The sequence below is a fragment of the Pseudopipra pipra genome, chromosome 2 (genome assembly GCF_036250125.1).
Source record: "Pseudopipra pipra isolate bDixPip1 chromosome 2, bDixPip1.hap1, whole genome shotgun sequence".
NCBI lineage: Eukaryota > Metazoa > Chordata > Aves > Passeriformes > Pipridae > Pseudopipra > Pseudopipra pipra.
The window spans coordinates 35041078-35057453 of record NC_087550.1 but is presented as its reverse complement, the minus strand read 5'-3'; the positions used below and the strand labels follow the sequence as shown (position 1 = coordinate 35057453).

Here is a 16376-nt window from a genome sequence, read left to right as displayed (position 1 = left end):
GAAGTGGTCCTGCCATTGGTGCTGCTCTTCTTGTGCCTGCCACAAAGATGGGTTTTCCTTGAAAAAAAAAGCCTTACCTTTCCTAAAGCCCCAAGACCTCCCTGGCCTTGGCCAAGAGAACAAACAGGGAGTGATGCCAGGCTACAGGGACAGGTCAGTGAGCAGCTCAGGAAGAAGAGAGCCTGCTGAGCCAAGACAAAAAGCTGCTTGGAGCAGGATGACAGGTCCACCTGGGCTTACTTGCAAAAAGGAGAGGCCTTTCAGGCAACTGTTATATTGTGGTACTCCACACATTGGCTTCATCCTATACAAAAACCTGTGGGATGGGATGGGGGATTGATAACCCATCTTCCTTTCCCAGTCCTGCAAATAAATACATTGCAAAACCCTCCACCTGGTAGCAACTCTGTTGTTCAGTAAGCCGTGGGATTTCTTCCTAGGAAACACTCGGGATGCACTCCTCTGCTTACAGCTGGACAGCTGCAAGAGGGCAGCACTGACTCCTTGGTACTGGTGAGAAGGGTCTTTTGGTACTGGGAAGAAGACCTCTGCAGGAGAGACTTCAAACAGAACAGCAGCTCCTCTTCAGCCTCCCTCAAGAGTTCCACAGCTCTGCTCTTGTATCTGCGTTCCTGCAGGGCTTCCTTTCTCTTTTCCAGTTGCCTTCCCACATGGATGCTTCACACAGGGAGAGAAGGCAGCAGAGAACGACCCTGTCACTTGAGCTCTCACTCCTCCTGGCTCTGCCCGCCCTCAGCCCCTGGGGCAGGCAGCACAGCCCCTTCCATCTGGTATCCATGACCAGCAGCTCTGGGGCAGTTTTAGCCCACGGCACTCGGGCTGCTGGAGGACAGCAGGAGTCAGAGGCTCTTCCTATCATTACCTACGAGAAGCAGCCAGACTTGGAGAGCCAAAGCCCACAGTCTGGCAGCGTGCACACTTGTTCCCTCAGGTATCCTGCTGTCACGTCACTCTCTCACAGTGGGCACACACTGACCTGGTCAGTGACTTGCCAGAGCAGCTGCCTCTGTCTTCTCCAGGGGCTTGAGGAGGTGCTTTGCACCTCCATCTGAAACTCGTTCTGTGCTTTTGCTTGTCCTGTAGCTGAAGAACCTGCCGGGAGACAGCGCATCCTGCCTGCGCTGGTGGGGCTGGAAGGGAAGGGGAGGCTGGGGACAGTGAGTGGGACACTTTTCTGGGAGGGAAGGCTATGCCCCCTCTGGGAGCTTCCTTGCCAAAACCTGCGGCGATGGGTTCCCACCGTACATGTAGGATGCAAAGTGAACCACTTGAGGGCTGTAGAGGACTTCTATCCGCAGCTTTTCCCCAGCTGAGAAGCTCCCGTCGGTGGTAGCTCACATTTTACCGGGACTTAAGCGGGGGCAATGAATATTTTTTTCTTGTCCGGTCTTGTACAAGAATAATGTCCTGCAGAGGGAATACTTACTGGAATCAGAGTTGGTGGCTGCCTGCCCTACAAGGCACATCTCCTAGTAGAAGAGACTAAATCAGTGTAGGAAAAACTCAAGTTGAATACTGAAGGACTTTTAGCTGCTGTCTGTGTTTTGTCTTCTAATTTAAAGCAAGGATAGTTCTAGCAGCTCATTTTGGGTTTCTCCGTCTGCTCCCAATTCTTCTCTCAGCACCAGGACATGTCTCTATTCCTAAGTTGTTTTTTTTTTTCTTCTTTTGAAAAATGAGGTGATTTGAAACCAGTGATAAAAATAGTATAGGTACAAGAAAAATATATCAATACAGGTAATAATGTGGCAATATTAATACCTATTTCAAGTTTAGAAAGGATCATTGCGGCATCCAAACATGACACTAAGCCTGATATCTGAATTACCTCTGCCACGAAAAACTGTTCACTTCTCTTTGCCTCACCACTCGAGTCTCTCATCTTATTTAACAAAATTGTATCTTACTTATAATCCTATCTGGTCTGGATTAGTCATTTGTAGGTAGCATTTGTTTCGTAGTAAAACATGTTCTTCCTTCCCTGGCAGGGCTCATCTATTGGCCTAGACAGCACATTTCTTGGAGTTGCCACAGGCTGTAGCACGGGCTCATCCAGGAGCCAGCGTGCAGCTCTGACAACCAGAGGGGCTCTGAACACTACAATGAAAGTAAATTATATTGAAGTCAGGGCCATGCTCCTCTGACCTGACTTTTACTTCAACCCCTGTGCTTGATGTTCTGTCAGCTGGCTCTAGGCATGAAGGATTATCTAAGCCATAAAAAGATCATCACAGACTTTTGGATAAAATTCAGGCTGTCTGGCCATCACCTTTGTACTTAGCACACCAGGCGTGTTCTTACAAGCAGTGACACCAAATTAAGCCTCTACTCTCTAAGGCATATTCTGAGGTTTCTTCCTCACAAGCCTTGACTTTGTGTGCAAGTGGGAGACATTTGTTTTGCTGGCGCTTCAAGGGTGCACTGACCTTTCCATCCTGAAAGGAAAATCTTGATAAAATCACTAATTAATGACTGAGTTTGAATCATTTGTCCCAGATATGTGGATAAACAAAGAAGCTAAAGGTCTAGCTGTTAAACAGGAAAGAAAGGTTTTTCTTCATAGAGCAAGCTGTTCAAATACCTAAAATGGTGGTAATTGATTTATATTCAATTATTGGAGTGCACAGAAGCAATTATAGCTGTTCTTTAGAGTTCAGTTCTACAGTGAAGTGTTTCTATGCAAAAAATTATTCCTTATTAGTTACCTGCTGGTGAAAAATGGTGGTAGAAGGATGGAATTTCCTCTTTATTTAGACTTCATACCAAATTTTACCCCTCTGATCTCTGCTTTCTGTATATTGAGAATAACACTGCTGTTTACTCCAGAACTAACGAACCTAGCTGCCAAACCAGTGACAGGGAAGAGACTGCTGGAATGGGAGGGGAACACTGGCTAGTATTATTGAAACGAGATCTGCTAGAGTCCAGCTCAGCTCACAATCACCCAGGTTGTGTTCATGCAGTCAGCAGTCAGAGCAGTAAGTGTTATTTTAATCTGTAACTCCTGCAGCTTGTTCTGGAAAATCACTGGAGTGTCCAGAGATCTCACAGATTGACTGTGAACCTCAAGCACCTTTCAGAGCGCTCAGCCTCAATACCCAAAGAAGCACTCCAGCTAGCTTAGGAGCTGAACACATCAAAGAGACATGGGAGGAGAAGGAAGTATGGATGTCGTGCTACAGGAGGGTCCAGGACAGCTCTCAAGGCCACCCTGGAGTGATATCTCCGCCTGAACCCAGAGTAGAGATCTGAGTACACTCGGCTCAGGCTTGAGCTTTTTACTGTGCAGTTTGGATGACAGAAAGGGTCATGTCTGCTACGTCATTGAAATGAGTCATGGGGATCAGTCCCTATAAATTCATCCTTCGTTGTTTGGTATAGAAGAGCCTGTATCACATTCTGCAATTAAGAAAATAAAAAGAGACAAAATCTGGCCCACTGCCTCTCCTGTGCCACTGTCCCTGGTCCAGCAGCTTCTCAGGCAGGATTCTTTTGTTTGAAGAGTATCTTGGCAACATCAAGTTAAAAAATCATTCACTTAGTTTTCACCACTGTGGAGGTACACAGAGGGTTGAAGCAGCGGGCCTGTATCCTTTATAAAGCTGAACAAAAATAAAATTTGTAACAATTATGCCCTGCTTCTCCAACAGAAAGCAGTCAGTATTCCCTATATTCTACTAATAGCTGTAGAGCTATTAGTAAAGTGATACTACTGTACCCAGTGACTTAGGTTTAACTCACTCCCAGTCTACCAGCAGATTTGCTTCTCTGAGCTGTGGCTGAAACAGCTGAGCTGAGCTCCGGCCATTCCTGGGCTGCCATGCAGCCCCATTCCTAGGCTGCCATGCAGCCCCCAGTTCACTCTAACTCTTTCTCGAAGATGCACTTGGGCACTGATCATAGGTTGGAGTAATGGAGGCACAGGTATAGTTCCCTTCAGCACTCAGCTAAGGGTAGGCACCTACAGCAGAGGCAGGGTAGAAAATGGGGACAGTCACCTCTTCATCTGGCACAGCAAGATGTGCCAGAATTTGTTCAGCAGAACCTACAGACTGAATTACAATTAGCTGCTAAGGCTGAAGCAGTCTAAAATGCCCACCAGGAGACATCCTAACACACAAAACATGCACTAACAGAAGCAGCAGAACCCATTACTACAAAGCTTGAATGCTCTCATCCCTCCCTTACTACTGACAAGTCCACATTTTCTTATATGCCCAACATTGTTGTGGAATACCTAGAGGGAGCACAGGGTTAATCATGGAGTTTTAGCTGCCTCTGGAAGTGTGACATAGATTGTATAAATAAGATGTTATCCCCCATTTCAGAGAAGGAGAGATGAAAGATCATTTGGGAAATGCTGCATATTCCTCAAATCCCACACCAGCCAATTCAAGCAATTAAAAATACTTCCCATTGACAGCAATGCAGTGATGTTGAGTCTGTGATCTCTGGACAACTGTGAGTCTGTGGACTACAACCTGAAAAATAAGGCTTTGACAGTACATTTACCTTTCATATGGAGGGGATCCAAAAAGCTTAAAAACCTACAGGCTGGTGAAGTAGTTCTCTGCCAGCAAGAGAGGGGATAATCAAGGTTACAGTAAGATATTGAAAAATATCATAAAGCAGAGAAAATAGTTCTCCCCTCACCTTCCATATTCATAGCATCACCTTTCAGCAATCCTCTGCCAATCTTTATCCACACAGATTTTGGGAGAGGGGGTCACTGCAATAAACTGTATATTTACTCTTTTCTATAGATGTGTTACAAAAACCATTGGATTTTAAGCAACTGTTCACAAGTCTCTTCAGCTGACACAAAGCTATCCTAAAAGCATTCCCAACTCTCATTTCAGAGAGGTTTGTAGTCTTGAACTCTCACATTCCCAGCTGAATTTCTTGCACATCACTACGGAATTGCTCCACCACGTTTTTTCTCTCTCGTTGCCAATAACTACAGAATTACCTTCAGTTTTTGCACTGTTGCCAAATGCAGTTTATTTAAAAAGTCAGAAAACAAAAAGAGTTTACAATAAACTTCTGTATCTTTTTTACTAACATGATTTTATCAACTATGTAAGCTCATCCCAGGTGACCAACCATTGATGGTCAGGCTGTATTAGAGCAATCCCAAGGTCAGGCCATGAAATAGTTAATGAGCCTGTTTTAAAAAAACATTTTCTGGAAGTTGCTTTGGGAAAAACACAGATGTTTAAGTCACAAAATCCTGAGATGCAGTAGTCACTATTCATGGTGAACCCTTAAATCACCACTAAGAAAAAGTAAGATTCCCTAATTTAAAAAGAGAATGAAGGGTTCTTGTCATTTCCCTTTATCAACTTTGACTGCACATGAAGTTAATACATGTATGCTTTATCATCAAAATCTCCAGTAAAATTAGGTAATATGTGTAAAACACACCCACAACAAAATGCAGTTTAGTGTATCTGGGGAACTCAGTGCAGGCTTTGTAAAGTGAAATAGTTTGGTAGTCTGACCTCGATCCAACCAAACAGTACTCATTTCCTTTCAAAGGGACACGCTTTTTTTAAGACAGAAAAGCTAAAAAGAATCAGCTTTAGTTCATTGGGACAGACTCCTCGTAAAAGTGCATCAAAAACCCCAAAATATCTTGCGCAACTACAAAAGCTTTTATTCTTGCAGATTCTTAAGATGATGCTCTTCAGTGTTTCAGAGCAGAAAACAATTTCTCAAGGGTGTTTCTGAGTGAGACTGTTAGGTGATGTTTTCAGTGCCTGCACTATTCAAGCTGGGGGGGAAACAACCAACAAAAAGAGCCCACACATGCACAAAGGAGATCAAAGAGGTAGCCTCACTAGATGGCAACCCCTGGGCTGGTCGGGTGCCCTCACCGCCTCCAGAGCGTGGAGAGGGGCTCCAGTGCTCCTCATGAGTTGCACAGAAGTCCTTTGTTTGGTCTGTGTTGTCAGCTCCTTTCCAGCCTTATTGGACTTCTCATGCCAGGTACTCCTCAAATACAAGTACATCTTCTGGCAGAAATATAGCCATACTTCAAAGAACACTGATGCTGGATTTCTTTTTTTTTTATTTCACTGCAAGCTCCTATAAACTAAACATCCCCCTCTGAGGAACTGTTGCGGGACAGAGGCTAAGCTGAAGAAACTGCTGCTCAGTCAGGCTGACTCCTGAATCCTGCTCCCAACTTCTTGCAAACCCACAAAGAACCCTTCCAACCTGGCAGCACTGGGAATGGGCTGCCACGCCAGCCTTGTACCAGCCCAGCTCTGCTGAGACCCATGGAGCCACTTCTCCACTGGTTTTAGACAAGGTCTAAGCCAAGAAGGCTGATGATGTTCAGCTTCTGAGCACCACAGCACCACCTATAAGGCAGCAGAACACTAAATGAGTGAAAAACATTGGCAGGTCAGATACATGGCACTTCATGGCCCCTTGGAATAAAAGGCTGAGACTTGAGGGCAACCAAACCATTCAGGTTTGCAATGTCTATTCCCAGAATCTATTCCTGAAGACCTCTTTTTGACATTATTTGAACAAAATCCTGCTGAAACCTGAGAGTCAGTGAAAGACACCTGAAACCAGAGATCAGACAGGACAGGCTGTAAGGTCTATTAGGATTAGCTCCCCAGTTAATACACATCTGCATATTGAACTTGTGAGATGAATACATCCTAAGTGAAAAAAGGTTTCTTTCCTTAGCAGTGGCCACTGCATTATCAGCATCCCCATCCTTTGTCTGTTCTGCTGAAAGCACAGATCTTGGGCACACAGCTCAGATGAGAAAACTGGGCAACAAGATTTTTAGCACAGCACCATCAAGCTGAAACACTCCAAGCAGCTGCCAATATGTGCTGCAAATTCACAGGTGTGAAGCAGATGCTAAACAAACAAAAACCCAAACAAACAAAACAAAACAAACAAAGAAAAAAAAAATCTCCATCTGAAATAACAAATAATCCCCTAGCTAGTCTTGCCTAGGTAGTCTCAAATGCAGTTAGGCGCAAGCTCTGCTGGGAGCTGGCAGCACACAGCTCCCGAATGCAAACTGGGAGGTTTGCCAAAATGAAGAAGGCAGGACCGAGCTTGCAGAGTAGGACATTGCCCCATCATCAAAACCAGCAGCAGGGTAGGATTAACCTAATATGTAGCTACCTTGGCTGGACAGGCTGCCCAATTATCCTCATACACGCTCTTATGAAGCTTAGTGAAATAAACTACTGTAAAACCATTCTTGAAAAGTGCATTTCCTTAACAGCACTCAGCTATCAAGACGCTGGAGTGTTGTGGACCTTCATCCACCGTGGTTCCTTTGCGTACAGCTTGTGGAGCCTTTGGGCAGCTTTTGAGGAGGAAATTGGCAGCAGCAGTTACAGCTCTTGCTGTTTAAAAGTAAAATTAAGCCATTTTCTGAAAAAAATTACCTCAGTTTATTTCCAAAAGATTTTGCTTCACCACTCAACATCTTGACCGCAAGTGCCTGAAAAGTTAAATCTGGGTTGAAGAATGAAGAAAACTGCTTTACCTTCCACATTATCTTTTAAAAGGCAGAAGGCACAAGGATTTGTCACCACCGAAGGTAAAACCCCAAGCTGATCCGTATGTGGATCCCGTTTCAAAAACAAACAATCCACTTGGGGCTGGCAGGGAGCCAGACTGCAGGATTGCCTTTGAAAACTTGCATCTCAATAGGAAACCTCTGAGTATTTTGATCTGTTTTCATAACTGTAACAATTTTCATCCCTTGGATTTGTAGTGTATTATTGCTCCTTTCTTTCTACTAAGTTACAGAAACAGCCGCTACAAATGAAGGCAAAACAAGCACGGGTCGCTGTGGATAAAATACGGCATTTCAAAAGATTTAGGAAAGACAAAACCCACTGCCTGTCTTAACTCCTGCCAAGAAACCATTACAGAGGATGGAGGCGCGATGAAAGCCCCGTGAGCGGAGCGTTTCAACGGCAGTAACAAGCACAGATCTCGGATCTATTGTGTAGCTTTATTTTTATAGGACCTATCATAGACTCTTTTACATAACTTAAATGATTATCAAATAATCTCCTGTACATAATGAGACCGAGCCGCATTGCTTTCTGAGCTTTGACACATTCCTGGAAGAAATCCAGCAGTCTGTAGGAATCACATGGCCACAGTGGTTACAGTAAATTTTTGTCCCGAACTTAAGCCATCAATTAACTTACGTATCGCTTTAAACTGCCGTTTGCAAGATCCTGCAAGACGTTGTTAAAATTTCAGGACACTGAGTTTTGGTAGCAGCATTTTAAATTTTGCTTCACTTTCATTTTCTTGCCTTTGTGACCTCAGCTGAACACCTGCCAGCACTTGTGATGAACACGAGCCTGGGAAAAATGTTAAACGCACCTCAAGTGTTGACGTGAGCTTTAGGCTTAGACTGAAATCACTGACGAGCGGTCACCACGGCCTTTGAGGAGCGCAGCCCCCGTCCCCACATCACCTACAAGTACAGCAACGCGTCTGCCTAGAGCCAGCCAAGTCCTGGCCTGGAGGACGAAAATGGGGGGCACCGGCCGCTACAAAAACACCTGAAGGAACCCAAAGTTTCACATTTTATTTGCAGCGTCCCCCAAAAGGCAGGAGGAAGCGACTGGCAGTGCACAAGGGTGGATCCTGCGGGGGCCGTGGCCGCGGTTTCGGGTGTGCGGAGCCCCGTACGGCCTCCGCGCTGCCCCAGCGTCCGTCAGCCCGCGGGCGGGTTCCGGGCTCCGCTCCCCGTCCCGGCAGACCCCGAGCCTCGCCGCCCTACAGCCCGGGGTAGCCCGCGCGGTGGTACCCAGCGCCGTAGTCGTAGGGCGGCTGCGGCGGGGCGAGCGGGCACTCTGGGAAGAAGGGGGCGAACCCCGCGGGCAGGTGCCCGCCCGGCTCCTCGGTGCTGCCGCCGCCCCCAGGCACCGGCTCCGGGCCGCCGGCGTAGAGCGGGCGCAGCGGCTCGGGCGGCGCCTTCCTGGGCGGGCTGCAGGGCGCAGCCGGGCTCCAGGGCGGCTCGGGGTACAGCAGCCCGCCCAGCAGCGGGTGCGGGCCGGCGGGCAGCGGCAGCTCGTACAGCCCGTGCTCCAGCCCCAGCTCGGCGGGCAGGCGGCCGCCGAAGGCATCGGGCGGCGCGGCGTGCTCGGGCAGCAGCGCGCCGTACTCGGGGCAGAGCAGCTCGAAGAACTCGGACGCCTCCGCGGCGCCACCGCCGCCCTTCTCCGGCTCCTTGGCGGGCGGCCCGCGGGCGGCGGGCGCGGGCAGCGCCGGCTCCGTGAAGAAGGAGGGAGGCAGGTTGCGGTCCCGCAGCGGCACCTTCCGCGGGCCGCCCGCCGCCTTCTCGCCGCCGCCCGCCTTGGCCTCGGCGCCGCCCGCCGCTCCCCGGCCCCGCTGCAAGGAGCCGAAGAGGGCGGCCAGGCTCTTGCTCTGCAGGCTGCTGCCCGCCGCCTGCGCGGGCTCCCGGCGCGGCGGGGGCCGGGTGGAGCAGGCGGCGGGCGGGCAGGAGGCGGGCGGCGGGGCGGCGGCGGCGATGATGCCGGTGCAGCGCTTGATCTGCTTTTGCAGATACTTCCTGTGGTTCACCTTCCGCCGCGACTTCACCGGCCGGTCCAGCGCCAGCTTGATGTTGCTGGAGGCCGAATCGATGAAGCTCAGCAGGTCTCGGGTGGCTTCTCTAAAGTCCCCCGCGTCGCCGCCGCCGCCCTCGTAGCCCTTCTCCAGGTCGGCATAGCCCAGGAGCCCGCCGGCGGCGGGGAAGCAGAAGGACAGGAGGTGGTGGGGGTTGAGCAGCGCGGCAGGCGCGGCCATGGCCGGCGGCGAACGCCGCCGCCCCGAACTCCGACGGGCTCCGCGCTGCGCCGGGCGAGCGGCGGCGGCGGCAGCAGGGAAAAGGCGGCGGGCGGGGAAGGAGGAGGAGGGATCAGAGCTGGGCTGGCCCGGCCCTCCCTCGCTGGGTACCCGGGGGCCGGGCCGGCTGCACCCACCCACCCATCGACCCGAGCGGCAACATCGGCCGCGGCGGGGCGGGATGACTGTCACTCCCGGGACGGAGACACACCCTCTGGGACAGGTACACAGGCGTCCCCTGAGCAGACACATACAGTCACTCCGGAGCAGGTGCACAGCATCCCCCAGACCCCATCAGTCTTGTCCCCAGTCCTGCAGCTGCTCAGCTGGCAGAAAACGTGTTCCTCACCTGGGGTCAGCCCGGTGGTGCTGGGTCACCTGCACGGCTCTGGGTGCTGTGGCATGGGGACATGCTCTTGCCCTCACGGCCGCCAGGATGCACAAACCAAAATTACTTTGTAAAGGGTGTTTTTTTCCAAGCTCATTACTAGGCACATTACACGGAATATTGTATGTTCCTAGGCAAGTCCTGAGAAAATCCAGTGCTGTAATCCAGTAGAGATTTTAAATTACTAGGGTGCATTCAGTTAAAATCACAGAATACTGGAATCGTTTGGTTTGAAAGGGACTTTAAAGATCATCTAGTCCAACACCCCTACAAAGGGTAGGGACACCTTCTACTAGACCAGGTTGCTTATGGTCTTGCATGGATTTAGTGAGACAGTGGTATAAAACTATCACGTGGAAGGTAGAAAAATTAGTGAAGTGGCTCCTGAAGGAACTATCTTGTCTTTTTTTTTGGGGGGGGGGGAGGGTATTTTTTCTATTTTCCTTCAGAAAACTCTTACACTGATGCAGAACAACCCTCAATTCAGCTCTGGATTTATTTGCAGTGATTTTATACATCCAAATTTGAATAAAAATCCATATCTGGTTGTGAATGAAATAAAATGAATTTTCGTGGTCTATATAAATTCATGCAGCAGTTTTGTACTGGAAGATAAAAACAGAAAGCAAAACTACGCAGAAGAAAGGGAAACAGGCTCCTAGGATTGTATTTGGTGGTAAAATGGAAAAATCAGCCAAATTCACCTCACTGTGGTTTCAAACACTTGTTGAACGCAAAGCAAGTATTACAAGGAGAAAAGAAGAGAAAGCACATATGTCCTGAGAGGAAAAAAAGGCTCAAGATCCTCTACAAAACAAAAATGCTGATTTTCTTGATCTCTCACCAGCATCTCAGCAGGTCTCAGCAGGGTCCCAGCGGCAGGCAGAGCCTTGCAGTCCCAGGCAACAGCCTTGGCTCTGGTGCCAGCAGATCTGGACCGAGTGTCTTTTGCAAAACCTTTGCAAAACAACTGGAACCTCCCAGAATCACTTATCTGGGGAGTTGCCCTGAGCACAACTGTGTAATTGAAGCAAAAAAAACCTAGTAGGCAGAGGGCTATGGGAAATCTATATATCTGTCCATGTCAGAATGAGTATGTCTACACAGAAGGTGGATTTAAACTACTTAGCTGGAATACAACTGATGGGGATTAGTGACCCGAGCTGTTGCCCTCAGGCCCTGTCAAGCCCTGTCAAGCTTTGCAGCCTGCTCCAAGCTCCCTTATTGATGGGGAAATGTAAAGAACAACACATATATCCCCTGTGTGCTCCACTAGATAGTTTTGTATCCACTGTGAGGCTACTTCAAACTGCACATGGGTCTAGAAAATGGGGATTACTATTCTTCGCTGGATGTACAACCAGTTTGGGACCCTTTCTTATGTAAGCAACGTGAAATGACTCAAATAGAGTGGCAACGAAGTTGTCCTCAAATTAGTATCCGCTTCAGCATTATAGCAGCAATATTCCAGCAATAACCCTGTCTAAAGGGTTTGTTAATGAGTCTGGGTGGTATTATATGCAGAGTGGCTAAATATCCGGTGGCTTAGATAAAAAAGAGCTGAAAGGCCTGGCTTCTCTTCTGTAAGGCTGAATTCATTCAATTAAACAGCTTTGAGAGCTCAGCTACGGTTTAGCAGGAGACTTTATTACCTCCTAAAACTTGGAGAGTATTAAAACAATTGTCAGGCATGCAAAGGAAAGTTTGCATTCACTTGTGCTAAGCAGCCAAATTTACATATTCTCAACCCAATCTGGAGATTTAAAAAGCCTTCATAATTGCATTAAACATGCTTATTCTCTGTGTTCTCTCAGGCAGAGCTGATTACCCCAAGTTGGGCAATGCCTGGAGGGAAATTTGCTAAGCCACATGATGTCAACAACTTGCAAAGAAACTTGATTTTTTTTCAAGAAAATAGCAGTTTGGTTATTTCTGCAAAACATCTCTCATTTCCATCAACTGTATGAGTGAATGCTTGTCTTCTGCCTCTTCTCTCTCAGGATGCTGATGCTCAGCCCATGCAGGGTGACTCTCAGGCCCCATCAGCAATCTATCTCAGCTCGCTGGCAGAGTCTAATGTCCAGGAAGTGCTGGGATCAGACCCACAAAATAATCCCAACCCTAAGTGAAATTTTGGACCAGAATATCCTTGTCCCTCCACTCTTCCCCATCTGACTGAGGTGAGTGAAGTGGCTGCAGAAGCGCTTCCCTCCTCACAAACCTCCATCCCACAGGAGAGAATTGAGCACTCACTAAGGAGCTCCAGGGGCTCTATTGCTATTTTCTTGCCCACTTTTGTGTAGGATGTTTATCCGTTTTTTTTTTTCATTTTCTTGCTCATTGTAGTGAGCATCATCTCAAGCAGTTTTGGGAATTAAACCAAGGCTTTCCAGAGCAATGCCCTTGGCACCAATCTTAGCCTTTTTTAGAGAGAGTGGCAGCACAGTCACTCAGTGAAGCAAAGGGAGCAGTGACATGCCGTGGTCACTAATGCTTTGCACAGGACACAGACTGAGCTCACGCCCACATGATCAAGCCCTTCGCAAGAAAGACAATTTGTTATCCTTACAGACCAAGCTGTCCAGAAAGAAGAGAGCAACTTAGAGAAGCAAGGAAGCCTTGCACATCTGAGGGCTGTGTTACAGTGCCAGCACTTGTGGGGAGCAGTTCCTCACTATAGACAGTTGCAGAATCTCTGTCTGCCCTTCTGATGCTTGTGGGACTGCCCATCTCAGTGTCCAACACCAGGATAAATCCTTTGCCATGCAAGGGCAGGATCCCACTAGGATTCAGCCTGAAGGAAATGTCTCATGCTGTGCATCATCACTAAAAGCAAGTAGATTCAGGTTGATATAAGGAAGAAATGTTTTACGATGAGGGTGGTGAAACACTGGCACAGGTTTCCCAGAGAGGTGGTGGAGTCCCCATCCCTGGAAATATTCAAGGCCGTGTTGGATGGGACTTTGAGAAATCTAGTCTCGTTGAAGATGTCTCTGCTCATTACAGGGGTGTTGGAACTAGATCTTTAAGGTCCCTTCCAACCCAAAATATTCCATGATTCTATGAAGACTAGCAAAACCTTCCCCTAGAGAAGGCAAACCAAATCCAGCACTGAGCCCAGCCCTGACAATTCACAACACTCATTTTCCTTTCATCATGGCATCAGGAAGGCAGCGTGAAAGTAAGAAAATCTCTGTGACAGGGGAGGGAAGACTTTTTTTTTCTCTTCCTGGTCGTATGGCCCATATGGTTGTCGAGTTATGGGAAAATCTGGCTGCCCAAACAGGTGTCACCACTCCCAACCTACAGTCTCATTTCCTGATCGTGTCTTAATCGGCGAGTTGGTTGTGAAAGTTGATTTCTTGCACATTCTTATATCAGTGGGAATTTCTGCCCTTCCCTGACAAGTATTATAGGCAGCCTTTGACATACAGCCCTACAGGACCTAAATAGGCTGCTATTCTTTCCCTACACTGAAAGGGAGCTTTGTGCCAGGGATTCATTAAACTGCACTGCACAGCCCTTCATAAATGGGCTCAATAATGAACAGTCGATTTAACTGGAAAAGCTGCTGGAGCTGTTAAATTAAAGGGAAATAAAGTGCACTTCAGGCTCAGTCTGCCAGAAGAAAATGTTGACCTAAAAAAAAAAAAATCTTTATTTTACTCAATCTCTTGCAAACAGGCTAAAATCTTCAGGAAGTTTATACTCACAACAGTGGGAACGATTTTAAAACATACCAATTTTCTTCCCCACTAATAAAGATAGAAGAATTGCAATAAAACATTCAATAAAATCAGAAGGAGGGATGAAAGGCATATTCTACTTAAGCCAAATTTAGTCCCCTTAACCTAAATTTAGTATTTTTTTGTAGATATGAGATTGTGTGGCTTATGTAGTTCCAGTCTTTACTTGCCTTAAATCACTGTAGAACCCTTCAAGTGATGTGTGTTCATACATGGTTCTTTCCTTAACAGTCTTGTCTTTTTTGAGATGCTATTTTATTCAAATTAAATTATTAGTGAACACAGGATTGAAGACTTAGCACCCTGCAAACAAAGCCCTGCTTTCCACTTGCAGCTTCTGGCTGCCGTTGTCTCATTTCCTTTCCCCTGTTTCAATCTCGGTGTTTCAGGTTCTCCTGGAATATATTCCCTCCAGAAGAAAGGGCAAAGCAGGTTTTGGTAACTATGGTGGCACTGGTGAGTGGGTCATATGTGTTTGTAAGCCCTGCATCACACTGGAAATAGCTGTACAAGCGTAAAGCATGAACCTGTATTGTCTGTTTAGGGGATCAGTGCTCCATCAGTAGATACTGTATAGGCTCCTGTGGTCCTTGCCCAGATGGGGCTGAGCTCTGAGATGTCACTGGAGTCTTCTGGGTTTCAGCAAAGTATTCTAAACTAAACACAGGTGTCTGAGGTGGACACATTTAACCTGAGGGGTTTTTATATGCTTATTGTCAGCAAGAAAGTTAAAAAAAAAATATTCAATTTAGACTTGAAAAAGAAATAATGTGTCACTCCAAGCCCTTGTCCAATCAACTTCGTATAGCCAAAGTTTCCGCTGGAGCTGAGTTCATAAAGTCATTAGGGAGAGACTTTATTTCCAGTTTGTCAGTATTTCCTGAAATTTTGGGGAGTTATGCAATCAAGTCCTTCAGCCTCCAGTTCTGGGATCATGTTGCTCATAAGGCAATAGTTGTTTTGTCCATATCAGGTGTGCAGGAATCAGCTCGAAAACGGACACACATGGGGGGATTATATTTAATCTTCTGGATGAATAGGAAAGTCCGTCATTCAGCTGAGCCTGACCCAACTCTTGGATTTAGAAGAGTGGAATTCCTTATTTCAATGAGGTTACTCCAGTGTAAAAAGTGGGGTTGCTTAGCGGTGAATCAGCTCTTCCATCACAGTCATCTCATTCTCCTTCATCTGGGCATTTACAAATACTGTTCCACAGCTCTGTTATGTACTTCATATATGAAATATTGTGAAGAGAATCTTTGTGAAGGTAGACTGGAAGTTTAAGGACAAGAAGATCAGAAGAAGCATGCACTGGAGAAGGGACCATGTCCAAATTTAATTCCTGGGGTAGCTCATCTGAAAAGAAACCTCACCATGGCCTTAAAAAAATTGTGTTGCTTTCACTGTCTCACAACTTAGCTATTTTTTTCATTATATAAACTTCTCGATTGCAGAAACCCTCATCTTTTTCATACTAATTGTGATTTTTGTTCCAATCTTGTATATAATATATAAGGTGATGGCATCAGGCTTTCAGCTTTTCACTGAAGTTGCCTTCAGCGGGTTAAATATTTTTTGTACTCTCTCAAAATAGAGCATTCGGGAAGACTATTAGCTGAAGTGTATCAGCCTTCCACCTAAATTTCCATAATTATTTATAATTTGATTATAAATTACCTGGTGTAGATCAAAATCCCACAAAACTTGTGAAAACATGAACTTGTCTACCAAAAAAAAGCGCAGTTGATAAGTTGATAAGCCACCTCTTGTGCTGATGACTCTGTCACCACTGCAAGAGCTGTGCAAAAAAAACACCACTTGCTTCTTCAGGGAAGAGTTTGGGGATTGAAATTGTAATTTTGTTTAATTAGGTCCTGCTCATAATCTGGCACTTAACTACTGGTGGAAATACACTTTGAAGAAACATTTAGAGATACTAAAAAATAATAAGAAAAGTAATCACTTTTCATACTATTGAGAAATATTTCTTCATGTCTTTTTCCCTCAGTCCATGTGTATTCTTTGGAATGTTCAGGGGTTTATCTTCACTTAGAGACATTTCTGAGGGTAAATGTGTGGGGTTTGGGATCAAAATCCTTACTTTATTTTTGCTAGTCATGCTGCTTGGAAGAGCTGAGTAGAAAGAAAACATGAAATGCAATGAAACAGCAAGTAATATTAAGTACCATCTTGTTTGCTGCAAACTGTCCTTCCTCTAGTCTCTTTTTGCTTGTCAGGAACCAGTTTGTTTGATCTCATTGTTCCTGACAGGCTTTGGAGAGGTGCTACATGGCTTTGAGAAGAGGCAGCATTCCTTTGGGGAGGACAAGGACTCCTCAAATCTTACCTGATGCAAATAGTGAGGATTT

At 46.6% G+C, this 16376-nt stretch overlaps 1 protein-coding gene across 1 annotated transcript; it reads right to left on the bottom strand.

The window, feature by feature from the left end:
• Window positions 1-8001: 8001 nt before the first annotated feature.
• On the bottom strand, window positions 8002-9915 carry FAM181B (family with sequence similarity 181 member B). Its single transcript, XM_064644995.1, has one exon. The coding sequence runs from the start codon at window positions 9832-9834 to the stop codon at window positions 8803-8805; it is 1032 nt and encodes a 343-aa protein (XP_064501065.1). The 5' UTR covers window positions 9835-9915; the 3' UTR covers window positions 8002-8802.
• Between the last annotated feature and the right edge of the window lie 6461 nt (window positions 9916-16376).